The 24,897-nt window shown below is 38.0% G+C and overlaps 1 protein-coding gene across 1 annotated transcript in view; it reads right to left on the bottom strand.

Moving 5' to 3' along the window:
- Positions 1–8,890: 8,890 nt before the first annotated feature.
- The window catches only part of LOC134804067 (plexin domain-containing protein 2), a 48,855-nt gene continuing 32,848 nt past the window's right edge, over positions 8,891–24,897 (bottom strand). Inside the window, exons 3-12 of the mRNA XM_063776964.1 lie at positions 23,826–23,948; positions 22,717–22,790; positions 21,150–21,278; positions 17,411–17,603; positions 15,273–15,479; positions 12,935–13,086; positions 11,536–11,608; positions 11,115–11,258; positions 10,217–10,395; positions 8,891–9,133 (exon numbers count right to left, since the gene is read on the bottom strand). Coding sequence (XP_063633034.1) covers positions 9,065–9,133; positions 10,217–10,395; positions 11,115–11,258; positions 11,536–11,608; positions 12,935–13,086; positions 15,273–15,479; positions 17,411–17,603; positions 21,150–21,278; positions 22,717–22,790; positions 23,826–23,948 — 1,343 coding nt within the window. The 3' untranslated portion in view covers positions 8,891–9,064. The remainder of the gene's footprint in view (positions 9,134–10,216; positions 10,396–11,114; positions 11,259–11,535; positions 11,609–12,934; positions 13,087–15,272; positions 15,480–17,410; positions 17,604–21,149; positions 21,279–22,716; positions 22,791–23,825; positions 23,949–24,897) is intronic.

The raw sequence follows: 24,897 nt of genomic DNA, 5'->3' as shown, positions 1-24,897 counted from the left end.
CCTCGCCCGCTTAGCAAGTAGCAACTTCTGCTGCTGAGTGTATAAACGTAGGAGGGCTTAGGTCTTTCCTTGCGTAGTTGGCGTTTTACGTGTAGTGTCGCGAGGCGGTTTTCCTCAAACGACTTGATGGATTCGAAGATGGTAGACCGCTAAGATAGCCTTTTTACAGCTAGCTCCTCCCAACGTGCAGGATCGATTGAACACGCGTTTAGATGACGCTCTAGCACGTCCTTGTATCAATAAATTACTACAGTTCGCAAGTATTTATTACAGTCTGTTAGTTCTACATATAGAGACACTATATCTTTTTGTTAAGTCATTACAAAATAGATACTTTTGACGCAGTCTGATCTGCTATCTTTGGTGCTGACTGTTCTAAGTACACAAACGTAGCGAGTTCCGCAGAGCGTTAGGAGAGTAGGTACACGTTACAAACATAGTTATTATTTATTGTATGGACGGACAATATCTATATAAAATCGAGTCCCTTCAATATTCAGCGCCATCTATAGGTTGAGTTATTTTGACAAGAGGTCTAAGTGACGACATCTGGCGGCCTGAATATTGAAGGAACGCGATTTATTAGACATTGTCAGTCTTCTTGTTTTATTAGTCCATGGTACTAGTCAATAATCATAATGTATTATCTTTATGCTTTCAAACTGTCTAGAGAATATATAGATGATAATTATATTATTGACTGATAAAATACTCGAAACTTATGACTATTATTTGTGTATTCTATTTGTATAAATTCGACATTTTTTTGTAATTTATTTCGAGATGGTTTTCCTCAGAGATTCTGCAGAGATTCAACCAGAGATGTCAGCAGCAGAAGTAACTAAGCGGGCGTAATGTCCAAAATGATCTCAACAAAATTTTAACTGTGAAGAGAATAAGAGTATGTGCAATTAGAAACACTTCGCCCACTTAGCTGCTTATATATTGATATTTCTTATTTACCTATTCTGTATAAAGATATAATGCCCTGAGCCACGATGGAAAATTGATGTAATGTAAATAGTGAAATATGATCATATGCTGCCATTGGTTAAACAAATAGGCCATAACTTGTAAGTACATACATATCACGGTAAGGTATTTTTGATATATAAAAACCTGTATTTATTTTATAAAAGTGTGAAACGCTCTGCCGGAACCCATAAGGCACTGTGTGGAATAACTTAATCATAACTTTAGCTGAACTGTTTTCAATCACTGAACTTGACACCATTCAGAGGTCTTATTTACTACAATTTCTTTATTTCACTAACACTTTGGGGCATTCCAAAAAAATGTATATTTGTGACGTTCCCAATCAAAATGTCGCTTGCTATAGCCGTTCTGACAGGTTATTTGTATAAAGATATAAGCAATTTTAGTCTTTATGCTAAGCGACATATATAGTAGTACCTTTTGATTGAGAACGTCATATTCTGTCAGGTAGTATAATAAACTAATAACATCATAGTCACGGTTAACATTTTTTACAAGGCTCACATCACAAAAATCTTACGAAAAAGCGTTCGTATCTGTCTTTTTCACTATTCTAGTTTGTTAGGTTTAAAATTAACTAATAGGTATAGGCTTGTTAACTATTATTATTTAATTAAAATGAATTGTTTTATTACCCCTGAATAGTGTCACACTGAACCCTGTCACATATAAAGGAACTAACATACGTACATTATTCGCTTAAACATGTACAAATGTTGTGCATAATTGTTTGATATCGTATTTTCTCGGAAACGTTCGTATTTGTTATGCTACTTCAGTCAACCTCAGTACTTTTTGTACCGAGACTGACAACTAGCAAGACACGTTCGTACGTTTCCGTAAAAATACGATGGAAAATAGTTTAAATACAATCGATTGCCTATTTTAACTAAAAAAAAAAACTTAACATAAAACACACCTCTTAATCGTACGATGCTTGTAATATTGACTTTATGAATATTAAAATAAGGTTGTAAATCAGATGAATCATAACCATCCCAGCACAAACTACGTGTTATATAGAGGCGGTAAGCACAAATATTTACGTACATTGACGTGTCAATGTGTAACTTACATTGCGCATAATTATACTGATGCCGACCGTCAATGCCACTGCGCGATCGGGACAGCTATATAATTAATTATGCGCGTGCCATAGACACAGACAAAACATCCTCCAGACTTAGCATAGTCGCGCTACCCCCTCTGCCACGCATACGGTCAATTTACTCTATGTTCGAGTCGAAAGTGTCTTTGTGTGACATCCGTGAACTCGTTCGTCGTTTGAACGGACCAATCACGGCACGGGATTTCGCTCACCTCGTCCCGCGCACCCCCGCATTTTTGGCATCATCGGTTGCATGAACGTCCTGCCATTGCGTCCTGACTTTAGTATTACATTTTCGTAAGTATATTAGTTCAATTACATGTGACTGTATCAAATACACAAATGCCGCTCTATACATTATTATTAAGTGAAACTAAATTTTAAGTATATTGAAAAGATTTCATCACGCGTCACATATACAGATGTTGTGCATAATTGTTTTCCATCGTATTTTCTCGGAAACGTTCGTATTTGTCATGCTACTTCAGTCAACCTTAGTACTTTTTGTACCGAGACTGGCTGAAATAGCAAGACACGTTCGTACACTTCGTAAGTTTCCGTGAAAATACGATGGAAAATTATTATGCACAACATCTGTACTTTGTCCGTTGAGATCTGAACTCATATTATGCGTGTATTCAATTATCAACTCTATAAGCCTTACGCAGTAGTTCCAAAATTAAATGTAGATGAATAAAAGATTTTTAGATCTATTGGCTACGGGCTTATCCGTTTGAAAGCCACGCCGATCGTGTGCGGTGCGTCATTATGAACCGTGCTGGAATGCACGAAGGTTGATATTGGGCTGTGGCTGCGCGCGCCAGTTGACGTCTTTGCCGGGATAACGGTTAAGGTTTTCTTTCGGTTTGACAGCCAACGACGGCTACAGACGCGTACGGCTGCAGTTTAATATTAACCTTCGTGCATTCGAATAAGGTTTATTATGGCGCAATATTTATATAAGGCGTGGCGTTTCAAGTGACAGTCTTGAATAGACGTTCGAAATGAATTCAGATTTCAGTAAGTATAAGGAGTACATATATAATGATAATGATAGTGTACGGTCGAAGAAACTGATTATTTCTATTCGGTTTTGTATGTGTGCAATAGTTAGAAAGTCGGTCTGGGCGTACCTCGTCTTACAACTGGCGTTATTTCTTATTACTCTTCTAGAAATCGATTTAATCATGCATGTTACAATTCTAATCGTATTCTTATTCTTTCAAATTTTAGACCGATATTTTAACTGATTCTTATACACACTTTGAAGATCTCACTGACATTACACTTAGGGCATAATGAAAATTCCTGGAACTACCACTTAGAATAAATAAGTTGTCTCATATATCAGAATCCAGAAACTTTCAGTATGGCCCACGTATTAAATACAAGTTTGAAAAGCTGCATGTTATATTATATATATTAAATAACTGGTGGGTCAAGCAACTTTATTTTATATATGGGGCTATTCATAAATTACGTCATTTCAAATTAGGGGGATGATTTTTGGATGATGTTAGGGGGGGGGGTCGAAAATCGTCAAAAATCGATGACGTAATTTATGGACAGCCCCTATCAATCAAACACATTTCAGAAAAATATCTGACAGAAGAAAACATAAAAACTCAAAAATGCGCGTTTTCCCAGAGATAAGACTTAGCTAGATCGATTTTTCGCTCCAGAGAACCCCCATTAAGCAAATTTCATCGAAATCGTTAGAACCGTTTCCGAAGTCCCCGAAATATATAAATATATATACAAAAATTGCTCGTTTAAAGGTATCAGGTAAGGTCACTTCGTGGACAGTGCAATAACAGATATCTCGGACTCAGGCACATATAAACATATAAATATTATCATGTTTTTATTTTTCGAGTCTAAAGTACAAAAAACGCATCCCGACTGCGTAAAAATAAGCTTTAGATTGCCTTAACTTCGCGATTTCTACAGGAAAGACGCTGACGGGTTAAATATACTATAAAATGTGTATGACCAATTTATTATTGAGTTTCTTCGAAAAATGTAAGGTATAAATCTATGATTTAGTTACGATTTGCTAACCATATGTATATAAGAAAATAAGTGTTTCGGAACATAACATATGCAACTTCTATAAAATAACATAATATTAAACCGAATTAGGTAGTTCTTATATGAGAAACACAACGATATCGAAAAATAAGAAAAAGTTGATTGACCAGACAACGAAAAATTAAATAAGTAAATAGCGAAAACCACTAGCAAAGTTACATTGATTTTGACAGGTACACGAGATGGCGCTGTACAGCTCTATACATTTTGCGGTAACTCTATCAATACTTGACAATTCAGTGACCGCGAAACATGGCGCAGTACAGCGCCATCTGTTTTCGGTGAGGAGCACGTGTTTTTCTTAGACTTTACCTCTATTACAATCAATCCTCTTTGCTACCAGTATAAAAAAAAGCATACTCACAGCTGTAAATGTAAATTAATTATTAAATCCTTATTCTAAATTGATGTGAAAAAGAAGTGAGTGCAGTGAATTTACATTTAAAAAATATGGGGACAATCATACATGTAGACCTAGTACCAAAAAGCTAGGCTCACACGGGTACTAGACGACATAATCACCCCTTATTCATAAAACTTTACCGACCTGATTTAGTTAAATAATGTTTTATCCCTTAGAGCATTTAATAACTGGAGTCGCCTTTAAGAGCTTAAAAACTTGCTGAAAAACTTGCACAATTGTGCAAACTTTTGTATGGACTGACATGGCTATTTGTACGTTACGTACAAATCATGTAGAAATAGCAATACACTTGACGTCCCCTCCTTCGCAAAAATCGGCAGACTGTTTCGTACAGAAAATGACAACAATTACGTCTCCATCTCCAGTTACTAAATACTCTAAGATCCCAAAATGACAGATAAAGACAAAACGATTCATAGCTGATTCAGGCCAGTAACGCGTTTATGAAAAACGCCATTACTAAATAGATTCATAGATAAATCGAAAACAAGTATTCAAAGTCATAAAAATATTTGCACTCACTGGGAATCAAACCCAGAGTGACAATTCATAATGCTATACATATGTATTTTAGAATGTTTAAAACTAACTTAAACCAGTTACATTTGGACAGATTAGACCGTAAATATACGTTTATTAAAATAGATTTATCAAATATTGCACCCCTAAACATATTAGTAACATTAATACAATTGCAATTTACATCAGAGACAAATAAAATATAGACTATCAATCTTGCATCATTGGCTCATTTGATGGCGCCGTACATATATTAAGTCTCCATGATTCATAAGTCTCTGATTTATATAAACTTATGTTTTGCAAGTGCAGTGCAAGTCGTGTAGAAAAATAACATTAAATAGTAAATAGTATATACTTCTCCATAATCTCCATCTATAATTTTATTTTCGGGAATATAATTTTGTCCAAAAAATATCCTTTATTTTTTTACACAAAAATTTACAAGAAAATGACGTTAATTATTTAAATCATTTATAACAGAAATAAGGAATGTTCTTTTCGGATAAATTAAATTTGTACAATTTTTACAATATAGCTGCACATATAATTAAATATAATAATAATACAAAAAAATATTACGTTAACATACTACTCGCTTCAGTATCGATATAATCTGTTCGTCTCTTTCTGTATAAGTTTAAAAGGGACGGACGATTTAATATAACTTACCATGCTGAAGTCAAATTAAATAAGTTATGTTTTAAGTATATGTATTAAAAATAGTTGAAATTAAATGAAGAAGTATAATTTAAGACGAATATAAATTGCCGCATAATTTTAAAGATATCTTAGAAAAAGTTTAATTTTTTTTTTCCAAATTTTCTTAATATTGATTGATAGTTTCAGATGTAGTGCATAATTATTTTCCATCGTATTTTCACGGAAACTTACGAACGTGTCTTGTTATTTCAGACAGTCTCGGAACAAAAAGTACTGACATTAACTGCAACTAGCATGACAAATACGAACGTTTCCGAGAAAATACGATGGAAAATAATTATGCACAACATCTGTACGAAGAATGCCGGTTTGAAAACCATTGTCCAAAATAGGCACTTCATTTCAAATGTAACTGTATATTTTTAACACGATATTTAAGGCACTTTTGCTATTTCCCTTAAAAATGTTCACCTAATCAAAAATTGCTATACAACTTTTGTATTGACATTAGTGTTTAGAAGATAATGGATACTATAATTTATGCTGTAAATTTTTGTATTGACATTAGTGTTTAGAAGTAAATGGATACTATAATTTATGCTGTAATATCATAATGTTACATGGTAGTGATGGTAGCTTAATGCCAGTGACGTCTATTACCTCAGTACAGTTTTAATTTTTAAATATCCGATGAAAGTAATGCATTAAAGAGTCCCCGGCAAGCTCGGTTCTCCATACAAACGTAGTTACAGTCTCGTTATAAGACGACTAGCTAGATTGCTCTGAAACTTGGTACTTACAATAGGATAAGGTATATACAATGTGGAAAAATCGAGTGCCACATGGATGGCAACTACGTTAAATATTGTAAATAGCACATTTTGTGTAAAGGAGACTTTCCTTTGTTTTTAAAAACAATAAATTTTGCATTTAAGGATTTATGAAAAATCGCTTGCCTCAGTCGGGACTCGAACCGGTCAAATGTGTTAGTTTTCAATTTTCATGGCCTTCCGTTATTCTGATTGTATTTGATATTTAGAGAAAAATAAACCTTATCAGTAACCCTTTCAATCTGCATCATAAAATACGGCGTTATTTTTTGTCACATTTGACCGGTTCGAGTCCCGACTGAGGCAAGCGATTTTTCATAAATCCTTAAATGCAAAATTTATTGTTTTTAAAAACAAAGGAAAGTCTCCTTTACACAAAATGTGCTATTTACAATATTTAACGTAGTTGCCATCCATGTGGCACTCGATTTTTCCACCCTGTATATATGTGTATATGCCTGTAATTATTTCGTTTATGTAGCTCCATAGTTAAAAAGTATAGCGAAATTAACTTGTGCTTTATTTAGTTTGTTTTATAAGTTGGAGCTAAAAACTAATTACAGACATATATATACCTCATGTCCTTGTACATATGTGTAAGGTTTCATAACAATCCAACACGTAGTATTAAAATGAGAACATACTCCGTTTGTATGGGAAGGTGAAATACGGCCGAGCTTGCTGCGGACTCTTAAGCTACTGTACATATACATAATAGTATATAGAAAGTGTTTTTTATACAAAGATATTTAATTATTTAGAATGGATAATGTAGGATGTAGAGTGGTCCAAAATTTAAGGCACTAGTCATATGAACACTGGTATGATTCGTCAATATAAAGAACATTTTTACAGGCATTATCGGTGTATACTTCTTTTAAGAATATTTCTTAAGAATTACTTCTTAAGAATATTCGACTGTATATGTACCGTAACACACTATAACATTATAAACATACATCGGGGTTTTCGGTGCGGGAATGATTTCGTGTATTTATAACTTTGTTTATTGTAAAATAATTACCAAATTATGAATTAAACGTAGGTAGTAAGGTCCAAATGTGCTTAGAAATGTTAAATTAGTATCGTTTTTTACAGTTTTTACCTGTTATTTGGCTAGTGTAAAATATTCCCGCACCGAAAACTCCGATGTATGATTATAAAGTGTATCTGTAACTACTTTTAAGTTAGAACTGTGTCGAGCTGGGCAAAGTTATGTTGAAAGGGCAATGTTATAGTGTTTTAAGGTATGCTCTAAAATTGCTAAATCGCATTCACAACGCCGAAGGTACCTTGCGGTTCATCGGGTGAAGGCATTTCATAATATTTTTTGGGATTCGGTAAAATCTAAATATGGACGGTATTTTCAAAATATCACTTTTACGATGCCTAAGGCACGGATATTTAGAGGAAACTGAGCTTAAAGATCAACAAGAGTAACCGAAAGAATAAAACTATAGTTCAGCTCGTTTTGTGTACCGAATTAACATTTAAAAATAATGCCATAGTGACCGAAAATAATGTTAACCTCGTAATGCCCAGTGTGCATTACAATGTACACTCCGTTTCAATCTAATTAGAACCTTTCATTGACCAAATAAAGCAGCATTTCCTGTGTTTCTCCGCTTTTTAAAACAATTCGTTCCAATTTACATATAGAACAAGGTTCAAATGATTAATTGGAAAACTTTGTGTGTTGGGTCTTATGAATGGCCGATTCGAACGTGCACTGATACCAAACCAATATCAGAATGATATTGGAATCATATCAGTTAACTGTAATTCGCGCGTTCATTGTCCGCACAAGTATTACGGCGATTTTATTTAAAGTTGTCCCCTACACTATTTTTCAAATTAGGGATTTTTTATGTTGTTTCTACTATCACGAGCTCTTTCTATCCTAATAGGAGAAAAAAAGTGCCCCAAGATTTTTATTTACATTCCGTTACCATTTTTCATAGACTTTGTATGGCGGTCGCGGAATGGAAAGATCTAAAATTGTATGGAAATGTTGGGACACTTTTTTTCTCCTATTAGGATCAAATGAGCTCATGATTCTGAGTAGAAATAACATAAAAAATACCAAATTTGAAAAAAAAGTGTAGGGGACCACTTAAAATAAAATGGCCCTATTAGTGCGTATTACGCGTTTTTATAACTCCAACATCATTTTAATATCCGTTTGATGGCAGTGCACGTTCGAATCGGCCTGATAGCTGGTGGTATTGCGTAAGCAAAAATCCAAAAAATGTCAAACACTTACACATACATATATATTTAGTTGATAGATTTCTTTAGGACCAATACCTCTAATGTAACCTGTCTTGTTGTCGATAAGGCTCAATTTAGTTAAGCAAACACATTTACTCCAGGGCCTGATAAGGTACCTTTCGGCCAGGGCTGCCACTCAGGAAGGTAAGTGTGAAACGTTGTCTACATATGTATGGTTGCGGCGGTGTAGCGCGCCTCTCCCCGTCGCCAGCTCCATTGAGATGGTCGGTACTGTAAATATAAGTAAACCTTAGTATGTTTGTCTTTCCCATCGCGGAGCCAAAGCCCACACGTAGAGGCCCCTTTGACATTTTAATGAGAGTAATGAGATGTACCTAAGGGGTACACCAGGGTGTCGTAGGATCCGGACGGGACTAAATTTTATTGAGAAAGGACTAACAGTCTTGTATAGTGTTCAGAGGCCGAAATTCTTGTGGCAGTTTGAATTGTCTTTAGCAGGCGTGGCTCACTCCGCGATTTCGTCGCTTTGCTATACGTAGCAATTTTGGGAAAAGCCATAAGCCGCGCGTGGCGCTGTCGCCACCTAGCGGCCATATCTGTGCTGATCGTAACAGACGCGTTTTGTTAGACAGTGAGTCTTCTGTACCTAGCACTATTATTTATTCTGTGTCTTTAGGGACTTCTCATCGACTTTTGTTTATACCTATATGAATATATGTACAATGTAGAATACAACATTATTAATAAACCGGACAAGTGTGAGTCGGACTCGCCCACCGAGGGTTCCGTACTTTTTAGTATTTGTTGTTATAGCGGTAACAGAAATACATCATCTGTGAAAATTTCAACTGTCTAGACGGTTCGTGAGATACAGCCTGGTGACAGACGGACGGACGGACGGACATCGGAGTCTTAATAATAGGGTTCCGTACCCAAAGGGTAAAACGGGAGGGTAAAAGGGTAAAAAAAGATTGAAAGTAGAGGTAAATAACAACCGGTCTTAGATAACTTTTGAGTAGTTGATAATGCGAAATAGAGATGTGAAATTAAAACAATGAAAACTAAATAGTTAGTATTGGTAGTTTCATATTTAATTACTTCAGTTTATGTTTTTTCTATTTCACGTTCAAAGTCTGTATTGGTGCTAACATATTGTCTTCTACGTATTGTCTTCTTTTTTCTATATTATATGATTAAATGACTTCTTTTACAGTCAAATATCCATTAAATATCATAACTTTTTAATATTTGCTGTTCTAAATTGATCGATATGTGTGTATCGGAAGTCGATACATGAGACCATATGACAGTTCAAAAATGCCACAATGATTCCGGTCTCTGACAGTGACGCACCTTGATGAGCAGCTGCCCGCTCCTAGTATGAGGGTTCTTGAAAGCGTAGAGCACCCAGGCTGCCAGTGCGGCCACTAGGGCTATGATAGCGATGGCGGAGACGGCGGCGCCGACCGGGGAGCTGCCGGCGGGCGGCGCCGGCGCCGGGGCTTTCACCGCTTGCCCGGACGGGACCACTTCTGTTGAGAGAAACGAACAATTTAAAATAGGGTATTTTCCTACTAGTCAAATCAGTTACTTTTTTAGAACTGTCAAAACGATTTGCTAATATGGAATTTATATGAAACATTACATCGTGACGTCACGGTCAACTCACCTACTTTTTATATTTCTATCCGATTTATTAAATAGAACTTGTGTTTAAAAATAACTTCTATCTGTGTTTTTCTAATAATTATCTGGTGCTTATTTCATGCATGGTGTAAAATAATTTATTTTAAATACAGTATAATACCCTATTACGGTAGGGAAACAGGAATCACTGAAGATTAAAGAAAAGTGGGAAGCAAAATAGGTCTTCTTGTCGCGAGGTGAGCACGTGACAAGGTAAAGTGTTACATGACCTCCTCGTGCCGGCTGGGCTCGCCATCAGTGACGTGGACGTCAGTGACGTCGGTGCCGATGGACGGGTTCGAACCCGGGCATTGACTAGTGGTCTATAAAGGGCTGTACCTGGTTGTGTGTTAATGACTACCTCGTGCCGGCTGGGCTCGCCATCAGTGACGTCGGTGCCGATGGACGGGTTCGAACCCGGGCATTGACTAGTGGTCTATAAAGGGCTGTACCTGGTTGTGTGTTAATGACTACCTCGTGCCGGCTGGGCTCGCCATCAGTGACGTCGGTGCCGATGGACGGGTTCGAACCCGGGCATTGACTAGTGGTCTATAAAGGGCTGTACCTGGTTGTGTGTTGATGACTGCCTCGTGCCGGCTGGGCTCGCCATCAGTGACGTACACGGTGCCGGTGACGTCGGTGCCGTTGGGCTGCGGGTTCGGGCTGGCTGGGCATTGGCTGGCGTTCACTATTTGAGTTCTGTCACATGCTGAAAAAAATATCAATTTTTATTCTACTGATTCAACGAGAAAAAATGCCTCGCGTACTTTTGAAAAGCATTCAGAAATTAAATTTTTAGAATGACCGTATTATTTGGAGACTACGTCAGATTGACATAAGACTGAAGATAAAAGCATAATCGATGTCACTGGAAATTGTTTTGACCCATTAAGTGACTGTTACGGCAGTTTTGCGTGGTGAGACAGTAGTAGGGCCCCGTTGGCAGTGCCAACTCGGCTCCCATTGAGTACAGAGCCCTAACTTACCTCTCAGCACCCAGTCCTGTTTGTTCCTGTCTGTGCCACTCGAGCATTTCTTGAGCGCCTCGCACCACGAGCACTGCAAAAACATACAAGTTACGTTTTTCTTTGTTTATTTCTGACTGCACCAGGTGTGGCTCACTCCGTGATTTCGTCGCGTCGCTACAAGTACATGCGGCCCACACCAATTTCGGTGTCTAGCCATAGTAGTTGCCGCGCAACGCTACGGAACGGACGCCTGCTCGTGCTGGCGCCACCTTGCGGTCATGTCTGTCGTAATAAACGCGTTTTGTTAGAGAGTGAACCTTCTGTACCTAGTTCTATTATTAGTCTATTATTTATTCTGTGACTGCACCCACCTTGACACTTTTCTGTTTTGCCCTATGGTTGACTGGTAGAGAATGCCTATAGCGGCATTAAGTCCGCCTGTAGTTTTTCGCGATTTCGGGGTTGGTCCCATAGTAAAAGTTGCTTGCTCAGTATAATCCCAAAACCTCCCTGGCAACGGGAATGCACTTATATTTTGGCCACCCAGTATAAGTATGTATACCGTCGCCTAGCATAGGGGCTATTCATAAATTACGTCATTTAAAATTAGGGGGGGGGAGGGTCTGGACATCGGATGATGGTAGCATGACGTAGGAGGAAACGGGGTCATTCGAAGCATGATTTTTGGATGATTTTAGGGGGGGTGGGGGTCAAAAATTGTCAAAAAACGATGACGTAATTTATGGACAGCCCCATACTCATAACTAGTATACTTGGTGATATTGGAATCGTGGTCCCGAATGTCAAAAATGTATTTAAAATGGTCAGTCTGAACAAGGTTTCCCATAAGACCGATATGGAAATCATGAAGAAAATACGTTTCGTCTGGCCCTCAAGGTATCCATCCAGTACATTACATATTTTTTCGCGATTTTATGGTAGTCCCATGGGGAAATTTGTTAAGTATGACCACGTGAACACATTTTTGACATTCACGATCACATACCCAAAATCACCCAGTGTAGAGCAAAGAGAATAGATAGTATAGAGGGGTCCTGTCATAGTAAATTTTGTAGTCACAGTAAATTTACTGCCATCTATCGACGCACGACTAAAACTCAATATGAAAACGTATAAAATTATCAATAAAAATTATATATATGGATAAATGATTTTATTATTTTTATATGATTCTGACCCATGTTCATTCACTGATATCTATGTGTTAAAATTGTTAAATATGAAACGGTGTCGTCACGCCATCTAGCCGACCATAGGCCAAAGGTGTGTGCGCCATCTATCCGAGAATGACTTATTCTTGATTTCCGAGGCACGTTTTTTTCTTAGACTTTATTCTTACTTATACGAAGTTACATATGTCTTTGATATATAGTAAAGACACTGAAGTCACACTCACATTGAACTCCGTGTCGTGGTTGGTGCACTCGTCGCACGTGTTGTACTGGAGGCAGGTCGGTAACGCGATCATCTTGAGGAGGGTGTTGCTGGTGATATTGTGGCCCTTGTAGGTCACGCGGTGGTATTCGTAGATCGTCTTCCTTCGGACGTCTGGAGGAAATATCAGAAGGTTTAAGGCTTAGAATGACACGAATATTATATATGACGCGCCAATGCAAAGCTTATAGGGACCGTGCGCGTTGGAGGGTCTGCCATCTTGTAGCCCGAATCGGAAACATAATGTGTATACATGTACATTGCCAAAGCAACCATCTACCGTTCTCGTCGGTACATTTCCTTGTGCATAGTAGGTTCTGCCATCTTGTGGGCCACATCGGAAGCATAAACTTCACATTTACGCCTCGCGCCAGAAATCTGACGGCTCCTATGCTGCCCCATATAGTTCATGCACGGGGCCTATTGGAATACCTGAAGGTTAACATTAAGGGCCTCCCCACACTAGCGTCGGCGTCTAGTCAGATTCTATGGCAGCTGCTCGACGCAACGTTGGCGCAACTGCGCCGCGACGCCATTTTCCATAGCGCTGACTAGACGCCGACGCTCAAAAGACGCTAGTGTGGGGTGGCGCTTAGTAAGACAACAGTAACAGCGCGCGTCTGTGAACGTGTTTGGCGGTAAATTCCACTAGATTTTTTCTAAAAACTGTTATACAAAGAAAATAAAGCGTGTAGAAGTTTTGTATGTAAAATTTCTACTTGCTCTAATTACTTTGTAAGGTTAGATGAGGTAAGAGAAATATTGGGGCAAGATAAAACTTTCTTTCTATGTATCTCGTACTGACATATTAGTGCGAGCGAGATGTGTAGAAAGTAAGTAAATTACGCAGATGTTAGCGGATATGTCAGTTACAAACTCGTGGTAGCCGTAATTATTACAATTTCTTTAAAGGTGGTTGCATCTATCCTGATATCTATGATGTGATGGTACAGCCAGCATCAGCCTTATATTTGTGTGGTATCCTAGATGTCGCTACAATCAAATGTGTAACAACTAAAGCAGGTACGAATGACGAATACACATAGAAATGCTTGTTGTGACGTATCGTATAAATAATGATGGGTGATATGACGTAAAATTGTGTTTGCAAAAATGATATTTATAACATAACATAATAAGACTCGCAAAAATAAGTTATTGGCAAAAATTTCATTTTTGGTACAAACTTTTATCGATGACTGTACTTTTCTTACGACAGACAACTAATACTCATCGAGACAATTCTAAAAAGCCCTAACACAATTAGGTTGCGTTGTTTCATCACAGAGTTCCTATGGCCACCTCCTGTCTCCATCATCAGATCAGCTCGATGGTACCATAATATTGCATTGTCATCCGATTTATACATGCATGCAAAATTTCAGCTCAATCGGAAACCGGGAAGTGGATCAAATTTAACTTGCAAGATTTGATTACAGACCGACAGACAGACAACGGGACAGGTGAAACTAAATAAAAGCTTGTAATATATCTAAAATCAAAATTAGAAAAATTATATATGAGGACAAATAAAGAATATGATTTTTGTGACAACACCTAAAGCTTGTAATTGAATGTGAAAAACAAAATGGCAGCAACAAAGACTACTGAATAGACTGAGCCACTATTAATGCCATATTTTCATAGAAATATGACGTTTATGGTGGCACTTTCACACTCTGTCAGTTGCCAAGTCAGTGCAGAGCTCGGACGGACTGTATATGTCTTAGGCCCCTAAAAATAAGAGCTATATTTGAAAGCTAAAAAAATACACAACGTCGCTACGTATATATTATTGTATTTACGTATTCCATGATTTCGGTGGCCCTTCGCTGGGAAACTGAACGAGTTCTCTTGCTGGTCTTTGTGGCATTTCGGTGGCACGCCTGAATGCCAAAACATGTTTTAATAAACTAGCCATTGGCCACGACTTCACTCACGTGTATTTATTTCCCGATACACACTTTCAACCCCTTTTTGACCCTATTAAGGGAAGAATTTACAAAATCACTGATTTTTTTTATCTTATTTTCTAATTATTGTTTTTTCTTACGATGTTGAAGTTTCTACTCAAATCTTTCCAGTTACAAACTTTCAACTCCCCTTTAATCCACTTAAGGGATGAATTTTCCAAAGCACTGAAATTAATTCTCTTGTGTTGTTATGAAATCTTGTCATTTTGCATCTTAGTAATAACACTCATAACACAACCTAGTCATTTTGCGTTTAATTATGAATTATGAATCTTGCCTTAAAAACTTTATTTGTTGATTTAACTGACAGACAGACATTATACTCACAGAACATCATCCTATCAGTGAGATAGGCGTCAGAGATTCCCACTTTGACCGGGTGCTCGTTATCATTGATCAATTGCACCGGAATCGGTATATCCTTGTACGCGAACGTGATGTCCCCGTTCTTATACAGGGTGGCAGCAAACGTGAAGTTCTTCGTTTTGTCCTCGCGGAGATTCACGTTTTCCCAGAGAGCAGTAAATTTCTCGCCTGTGGATGAAATATTAACTCAATATACTTGGTCAAGCAAATCTTGTCAGTAGCATAAGGGCTGATTTCGACGGCGCGCGAACTCGTATGCGATTTTAGTTACATTGAGGACTATTATAGTTACATCATATTCAGCCGACCAATCAAATACCGCAATGTAATGAAACTCGCATGTGAGTTCTCGCACCGTCAAAATTAGCCTTAAGGCGACAAATTTTTTCAAACACTGTTTTTGAATAATTCCAAAATCGCGTGTCATCTGTGTTTTATCTGTGGAATGTGGCTCGTGAATAACAGCCTTCGGAGTGGTCATTAACAGGCGTTCCCCTCTGTCTAAAATAGGCGGCCAATGGTCAACGACATGTCAACTACATGTATGGCGTGATGTTTATCTGACATGGCTATGTTGACGTTACGTATACATTTGATGTGCCCCTCCCCCGCAAAAAACGGCAGACTATTTTGTACCGAAAATTATAGACATGGCGTCTCCGTTAGTTATATCCTCTAAGATGACAGCCATCTTGTTTGTTTACATTATAAATCGTTGCTACTTCAAGAGAAATTTCTGCTGTCACCATTAAATACCATTATATTAAATAATATTGTGATGAACTGAAGCAAAGTCAAGGTGTCTACAATGTACAATCATGCTCGTTGATCGTAAATATTTGTAAAATTTGAGGTTATGATAATAACGTGTTTTGGTTCGATGTACATTGATGCTTTTCTTAGCGCAATACTGCTCTTTGAGTGTTGCCTTACTTCACTTTGCTGTACATTGCTACTGGCGTAGTACTTTGCTTGACATACTATAGTTTGTATATATTAGATTATATGATTGACAACATACGTAAATTGTATGAATTTTAAATTCATATAACATAATCACGAGGAATATCGTACATTGGCTAGTGATTTCCTATGTTAGTCACACGCGCGTAATAGGGAATATTAGGCAAACGTAGGTGGCACCTTTGTGGCACATACAGTAAATGGTGAACACTCGATGTGATATGGCACAATTCTGTTTGCAACTCGCCCACGTTCTCGTATCGCTTTTTGTATAGCATATCTTTCACGTATCCCCAAAAGAAGAAATAACTCACCATAAAATGATAAGAAAATCAACAGGCAGAGGACTCATTAAAAGATTGGCGATTTGCGTAAGACAAGAGGGATCACATTTTGAGCATTTAATTAATTAATTTACAAAAAAATACCCACTTAATTGACTACGGCAGTTTCATGTATGTTTTTAATTTGATTAAAATCATTAATTTCACGTTGTTCCTTTCTTTTAAAATACAATGTTACTTAAGCAGAGTTATTATTTTTTAGCTATTCTTTCGATTGGCATCATAAAAGTAGGGTGATTTTTTTTTGACATTAAAGTCGGTTCGATTCCCAGACAAAGCAAGTATTTTTTAGAAAATCTATGAATGCAGAATTACTAACTTTTAAAAATAACGTAAAGTCTTCTTTGAGCACAATACACTATCTACGATATTTAAGGTACTTCCCCTTCATGTCCCATAAGTTTGGGACAACCTGTATATAAATAAAATAAATAAAAATCGTTTATTGCAGACCATCAAAGTCCATAGGAGTGTTAGTAACATTCATCTTAATTGCCTAAAGGTTAGTGTACACAAAGAAAATAAAAACAATGCAGAGAAAATAAAAGTATATAAAACATAATATATATATATATATATATATATATATATATATATATATATATATATATATATATATATATATATGTATTTCGGGGATCTCGGAAACGGGTTTAACGATTTCGATGAAAGTTGCTATATGGGGGTTATTGGGGGCTTATCTCTGGGAAAACGCGCATTTTTGAGGTTTTATATGTTTCTCCCAGATATTATATAGTTATGTTAGGAACCGAGTGTACCAAGGCCACATACCGTCGTCGTACATCTTGACACAGCTGTCGATGGTGAGCGTGGTGTCGAAGTTGGCCATCAGCGGCGCGATGTACTGCGTGGCCGCCAGCCAGTTGTGCACGTGCTCGCCCGTGTACAGGAACCCCCCGGTGGCGACGGTGATGTTGTGGAGGGGGTGCCCGTAGAAGGGGAAGGGGAAGGACAGCTTCAGAGTCTGTCAAACATTCATTTTGTTACCACAATTTTTTGTATAGTTCGTAGGTTTCTAATAGAGCCCGACGGCTAATCCTATTGTCTATTGTTAAGTAAAACCGCACGTGCTACTTTCCTGCAAAAAAGGGTCTTAATTATTCTATTTGGCACCTGAGCGCGGGGTAGTCCAACGCACAAAAAACCAGTGTAGGTGCGCTCTCCGATAACGCGCCTTTGTTACGCATCTCGATGACACATTTTAGACTGGTTCTGTAGCATTCGACTCGCCGGCACTCAGTAACCGAAGTACTGTACTTTTTATGCAGGTGGTCGTGGCACGTGCGGTTTTACTTAACGATAGACAATAGGATTAGCCGTCGGGCTCTATTAGAAACCTATGAACTATACCATCACGCTCCGCGATTGTTGCGCCATTCAGGGTCCTAGCTAAATTGGTTGTTCAATACTCACGCTATAGAATTTCCAATTTAGCAAGAACCCTAAATGGCATAACAATCCGATGTGGTGACTGTATAAATCTAGTTAAGTATACATAATGAATTTATTTAGAGTTCTAATTAATTCAGCTACAAATACTATTCTACTATGATTCCACTTGAAACTGTACAAATAGAACCATAATGTTGATCTATTGTTTTACGAGCTCTGCTCTCCAAAGTCAGCGTGTGGTGTGGTGGTATTACACAAACCGGACAAGTGCGAGTCGGACTCGCCCACCAAGGGTTCCGTACTTTTTAGTATTTGTTGTTATAGCGGCAACAGAAATACATCATCTGTGAAAATTTGAACTGTCTAGCTATCACGGTTCGTAAGATACAGCCTGGTGACAGACGGACGGACGGACGGACGGACGGACAGCGGAGTCTTAGTAATAGGGTCCCGTTTTACCCTTTGGGCACGGAACCCTAAAAAGGACCAAGACTAGAAAGTTATATTGTAAGACAATACGCCGCAATAAAGGTTTGGCGGGTGTCTTTTGTTACTACTACTATTGTTTACGCCTAATTTATTTATTATCTCAAATAACAATATTGCACCTTACAGCTAATGCCAAAGGGGCAGAAATTTAAAACAGCTAAGACACAGGTATTCATTATGGCAAACATATATGTAACTCCGTATAAGATAAATAAAGTCTAAGAAAAAAACATGCCACGGAAATCAAGAAAAAGCCATTCTCGAATAGATGGCGCCTTACCTTTGGCCTATTCTCGGCTAGATGGCGTCGACGACACCGTTTGATATTTAACAATTTTAACACATATCAGTGAAATAACATGGGTCAGTATGGAACAATAAACATTAAAAATAATTTATCCGTATACATATTATGATTAATTTATACATTTTCAATTTTATTTTAAGTTTTAATCGTGTGTCGATAGATGGCAGTCAATGTACCGTGACTACAAAATTTACTATGGCAATAGCCCTCTATACTATCTATTCTCTTTGATTATGGTATGGTACTCTCTGGCATCTATCTCTATTTCTAATATCCTCTTGCATTCCATTGTCATGCACTCGTCCCATCGCACTCACAAGCAAAGAGCACTGTGGCTGCGCCTCGAGCAGGGAGTTGAGCAGCGCGTGCGCTTATGACCGTTTCAAGTGGAATCCCGCCATGGTATATGAAATGGGGTATCCTCCTGAGCCCCTGAGGCCCTTATAAGGGCTTGTGCACAAATCACGCGAGGTTCGATAGGGGGGTGGGGGATCACGAATAATTTGACGACCGGTCTGGCCTAGTACTAGTGAACCTGCCTGCGAAGCCGATGGTCCTGGGTTCGAATCCCGGTAAGGGTATTTATTTGTGTGATATCACAGATATTTGTTCCTGAGTCATGGTTATAATCTAGTATATATTTATCTAATATAAGTATGTATATCGTCGCCTAGGACCCATAGTACAAGCTTTGCTTAGTTTGGGGCTAGGTTGATCTGTGTAGGGTGTTTAAAAAAAATCACGACAGACGTTGGGGGAGGGGGGGTATAAGGAGATCTCACGTGTAATTTTCTCCAGTGAACGAAACTAAGAAAAAATACCTACCACATGAATAGATTAGATACTTTTTCTCAGTTTCGCTAATCATAAATCTTCACTTCAAAATAGCGAAATTTTGGAGCGCGCGGCCTTGACCGGTCGGATGGAAAAATTTCAAAAATTACACGTGAGATTATGTGTGACCAAACATCACCAAGGGGGTTTGGTTGGGGGTCAAAAAGTAGCCGAAAACACCTCGCGTGATTTGTGCAAAGCCCCTAAAGGATTTAACCCAAATCGAAGGTTCCAAATTCAAAACTGCAATAAGGGGGACTCAGGAGGATAGGAAATATTAGTAAGCCATGTTTAATAAACTAACAGTTCCGTTCAATTCGACTCTTCTAAGTTCTCTGCTGTAACACGCGTCAACGTGCGACTGATAATCGACATCCACGTCTACCGTATTCTCTTTGCACTGTACAGAAAACGAATAGGCAATAGGGAATATTACGCGAAACTCTGCGTAGGGGGCGCTACTACCACAATCCATCACTATCTGGGGGTCTACCGCGAAACAGGAAAATCGAAAATTCGTTATCTAACCTCTCTATCACTCTTGCATATTGGAGCGATAAAGAGGCAGATAACTAAATTTCGATTTTCGCGTTTCCCGGTAGGCCCTTGTTAACAAACCGACTTGATGCATCAATGTCATATTTTATTGTCTGTGAAAATTTGTCAAAAAATAGTTTAAAAGGCACAGTGTGTACCTATAAGTTACTCTATGGTTTACTAGCTAGCTTAGTGCTGCACTCTGGCGGCAGAACATTGCACAGGAATTATTCAAACAATTTTGGAATCTTTCGCTTGCTCGGGTATCAATATTAGCATGAGCGGTTAAACAACAACTTTGCCCTCTTATAAAACAATAGTTGGTTCTAAAAATGGAATCTTGAGCGTTGCGAGGGTTAAACAAAATTTGCCCCCGAGTGAAACACAAAATTTTTCACCACACCAACCCGAAGCAAATATTAAAAGTAAAATATCAACCAAAATCAAACCAAATCAAATTCAAATGAATGTAATTAAATATTTATCATCCAAAATCATCGTTTAAAAAGTCAATTCTACCAGCAAACACAAGAAAACAACTCAAAATTTGCGTTTGATTATTTTGCCTCACATGTGAATAAAATGCAACTTTGCTATCAGGTTTTGAAGTGCAAAGTAAGCCTTTTCGAGCTGGTGTAGTGAAAATAACTGTTTCACATCACCCATTCGAAAAAGGACTTATTTCCCCTGTTATGAGGGATCAAAGTGACAAAGGACCCAGGATTCTATTTTAGAACGCTTCGCTTCGTTCAGGATTCAATGTACTCCCTCGCCATAAACATGACATTTTGCTCCCTTGTGACACAATCTACTAATATTAGCGTTCATGAATGTATAAATGACAACTAACAATATATTTTTTTTATTAGCCTATGTGTGTGTCCCACTGCTTGGGCAAAGGCCTCCCCTCTTCCTTTTAGGTTACAATATAGTTGAAAAAAAAATTGTTACCGTAGCCCGTCTATGCGAGTTGCTGAGCACCGCATGTATGTCCGGCTTCGGTTTGGTGATGTTGGCCCAGTGCTCTTGGAAGAAGGTCACGTTGCCTATGAACGTGCTGTTGTAGAATATGTGGTGGTCCTGGAAATATAAACAACAAAAAATCATTTTTTTACATTAATACTGTTTTGTAGGTCGAATAAGCTGCTGCCACACGATACTACTTTAAAACACATTTTATGGTTCCGTACCCAAAGGGTAAAACGGGACCCTATTACTAAGACTCCGCTGTCCGTCGGTCCGTCTGTCACCAGGCTGTATCTCACGAACCGTGATAGCTAGCCAGTTGACATTTTCACAGATGATGTATTTCTGTTGCCGCTATAACAACAAATACAAAAAAGTACGGAACCCTCGGTGGGCGAGTCCGACTCGCACTTGTCCGGTTTTTGCTGTCATATTTCTGTACTCCTAGTGTAAATTTCATTCGATGGCGTGACGTGACGTACGCGTTTACGTTAAGTGTCATTTTGTATGGGATTTTGAGTTTCTAAAACGTCCCGCTTGGCGCGCTGTTCCAAATCCCATACAAAAATAACGCAACGCAAACGCTCGTCACGCTATCGAATCAAACATCAAACATCAACATTTATTCAGCAAATAGGCCACAAGGGCACTTTTACACGTCAACATTGAATTTACATACAAGCAAAAATAATAACATCAACAATTTTATAAAATAAAACTAACAATTCAATCTAACGTATTACAATTACTAAGAGATGTATATGGTCTCTTAATGTCGAATTACATACAAAATACAGATACAAAACACAAAAATAATCTATGAATGAAATGTAGACTAGGGGTATATAAATATGACAGTGAGTGTATGAGTGTTTCAAAGTTTTAGTTTTAATGTAGGGTTTCTGTCCCCCAAAAACATGCCGGGACGGTGTTATTTCCTTCCTCGTGTTTAGTGTTAGGGAGAAAAAAATCCAGCTTTTTTATTTCTTCACTAAAAGATAAGTCAAATATTCATGCCCCCTGTCAAAAACTAATTAGTTAAAAATATTGAACCAAATCCATACCAAGATTTATAACTGCGAAAGTTTGTTTGTCTGTCTGTTACCTCTTCACGCCTAAACCGCTGAACCGATTTAGACAAAACTCGGTATGGATATAGTTTGGGCTCCGAGAAAGGACATAGGGTAGTTTTTATCTAGAAGCTAGTATGTAAATAATGTGCTTGTTTAACATTTGAACGCCACTCCTATCATGCGCGACGCGTCATCGTGAACCTTGCCGGAATGGGCGAAGGGGCTATTCATAAATTACGTCATTTCAAATTAGGGGGGGGGGGGGGTCTGGACATCTGATGATGGTAGCATGACGTGGGAGGAAACGGGGTCATTCGAAGCATGATTTTAGGGGAGGGGAGATGTCAAAAATCGATGACGTAATTTATGGACAGCCCCGAACGTTGAAATTGGGCTGTAGTCGCGCGCGCCAGTGGCGTTCGTTCTAATTTTCTTAATCGTCGCATAAAGGTGCGTATTCTGTGCATTCGATAACTTACGTAAGTCAAATTGCTAATGTTCTTTTGCGCTTCAATCATCTCTTCTTGCTGCTCGAAGTTGGTAGTCGTTATATCTGAAAAAAAAAAATATTAGTACTTATTTTCAAATTTAAAGAAAATACCGGCAAAGTGTTTATACGTGTCTTCATACGATACAAGCAAAGCAACAAACTAAAACTAGGTACAGATGAAGATCATAATTGTGTTCGTATTTGTCATGCTACTTCAGTCAACCTCAGTACTTTTTGTACCGAGACTGACTAAAATAGCAAGACACGTTCATACGTTTCCGTGAAAATACGATGGAAAATAATTAAGTATGCACTACATCTGTAAATAGGTTATCTTGGTAGCACTTAAGACTTTTTATTAAACAATGCATTTTTATTGGCGAAATCCAAAACGGCTGAACCGATGTGTGGATAATTTTATTTTCTTGAATTGTAATAAATATGTTTTTGGGGCGACACGCTTTTACAAATCGTTGGGATCGGGTTACCGAGCAGGCAATATCTGTTGGATGATATCGCCCGACCGGTCGTTGTGGAGATCATAGGGAGCCTTGTTTAGTAACGCGCTTTACCGTTGGCACGTGAATCAATCAGTTATACCGGGTGTGGCTTGTAACATGAGCAAATAATTAAAACATAGATTGTACTCCTCAAACAGTGACACTTTTGTTCAACAACTTTTAAAAATTATGAAGTATTTAGACTCCCTATTTTTCATACAAAATAAATATTATGTTCAATGGACGCCATCGCCACGCCATATCATTGTGATTGACGTTGCTTGTCACGCCTTAAACATAACAAAATTCGCAATACATTGCGTCTTAGAATAAACTTTAAAGTGTATTAAAAATCAAACCACAAGTTATTTTTAAAAGTCGCTGAACAAATGTTGGTCAGTATGAGGAGTACAGCATACAGTTTAATTTTTTGCTCATGTTACAGGCCACACCCGGTATAATCCGTATCAGTATCTACCACTCCACTACCCACTACCCACGTGGTCTTGTCTGCCTTACCTAGTGTGTTTCTCGTGCGACTGTTTCATGGATCGGGTTATATATATATTTAATATGTACGTTATATAAGTATACTTACTGTCGTCAGCCAGTATGGGGTCGCTCACTCTGGGTACAGAGGTGTTCCCCTTGTATATGCCAGACCCATTGACGCCCAGCAGTGGGATCCGCGTGACTGACACTTCAGTCGTAGTGGCGATGGCTGGAAGCATACGAAAATAATTTCAATTTAATTATTTTCTAGCGAGCGAGCTTCGCACGGGGAAAATAATTATACACCTAAACCTTCATCATGAATCACTATAGGTGAAAACCGCATTGAAATACGTTCAGTAGTTTTTGAGTTTATCGCAAACATACAAACAGACAGACGCGGCGGGTGACTTTGTTTTGTAAGGTGTAGTGATATATATACACATATAGAAATAATTTAGTACCAAGACAATTCATTTATTTATTTACTATGTACATTAATTATAATAGTTATGTTTAAAACTTAAACTTTACTATAAAAAAGTGTGTGTGTGTGTTATAGCGATGTCGACGGAGCCCCGCTTAAGCGGGGCTTCAATTCTGTGTTGTTTGGCCTTCGGCCATTTGAAGAAACCTAACGAACCTAACCTACCTATATCAAATGTGGTGCTATAAGTACGTAAGTATGGTCAAACATATAAAACTCATTGTAAGTAAACAGGCAATTATCACCGAGTAGGCGATTAAATAAAAATAAATTCGCTATGCAATCAGACCTAATAACTAAGCAGTGGCGTGGCAATAATTAAGCATGTGCATGATTGAAAACATGCATATTTGGCTTACTTTACCAAGGATTTCATCATAATTTTTTTAGGGAATGAGTTATTTAGAAATGTACGTAAATTGTGTTTGACTAATCAAACACATCTCTGGAAACAATAACGGATAAATTGGAAAAAATATTCGACTTCCGAACTGCAAAACATTGTCGCACAAAAGTACTCATTTGTACCGAAATCAAAGGGTGACCTTAAACTTTTGACCGGTACACTATGTCACTTTTAAAGTACCTACGCCGTTTGTGAGAACTACTCTTCGACCTCGCCCCACACCTCTTTTTATAATTCCCACCGCCAACACAGTAACTTTAGTCACTAGCCCCCTGTATGTAGCAC

The sequence above is a fragment of the Cydia splendana genome, chromosome Z, assembly GCF_910591565.1.
Source record: "Cydia splendana chromosome Z, ilCydSple1.2, whole genome shotgun sequence".
NCBI classification, from domain to species: domain Eukaryota; kingdom Metazoa; phylum Arthropoda; class Insecta; order Lepidoptera; family Tortricidae; genus Cydia; species Cydia splendana.
The sequence above is the reverse complement of the archived record's forward strand: the minus strand, read 5'-3'. Positions and strand labels throughout refer to the sequence as shown.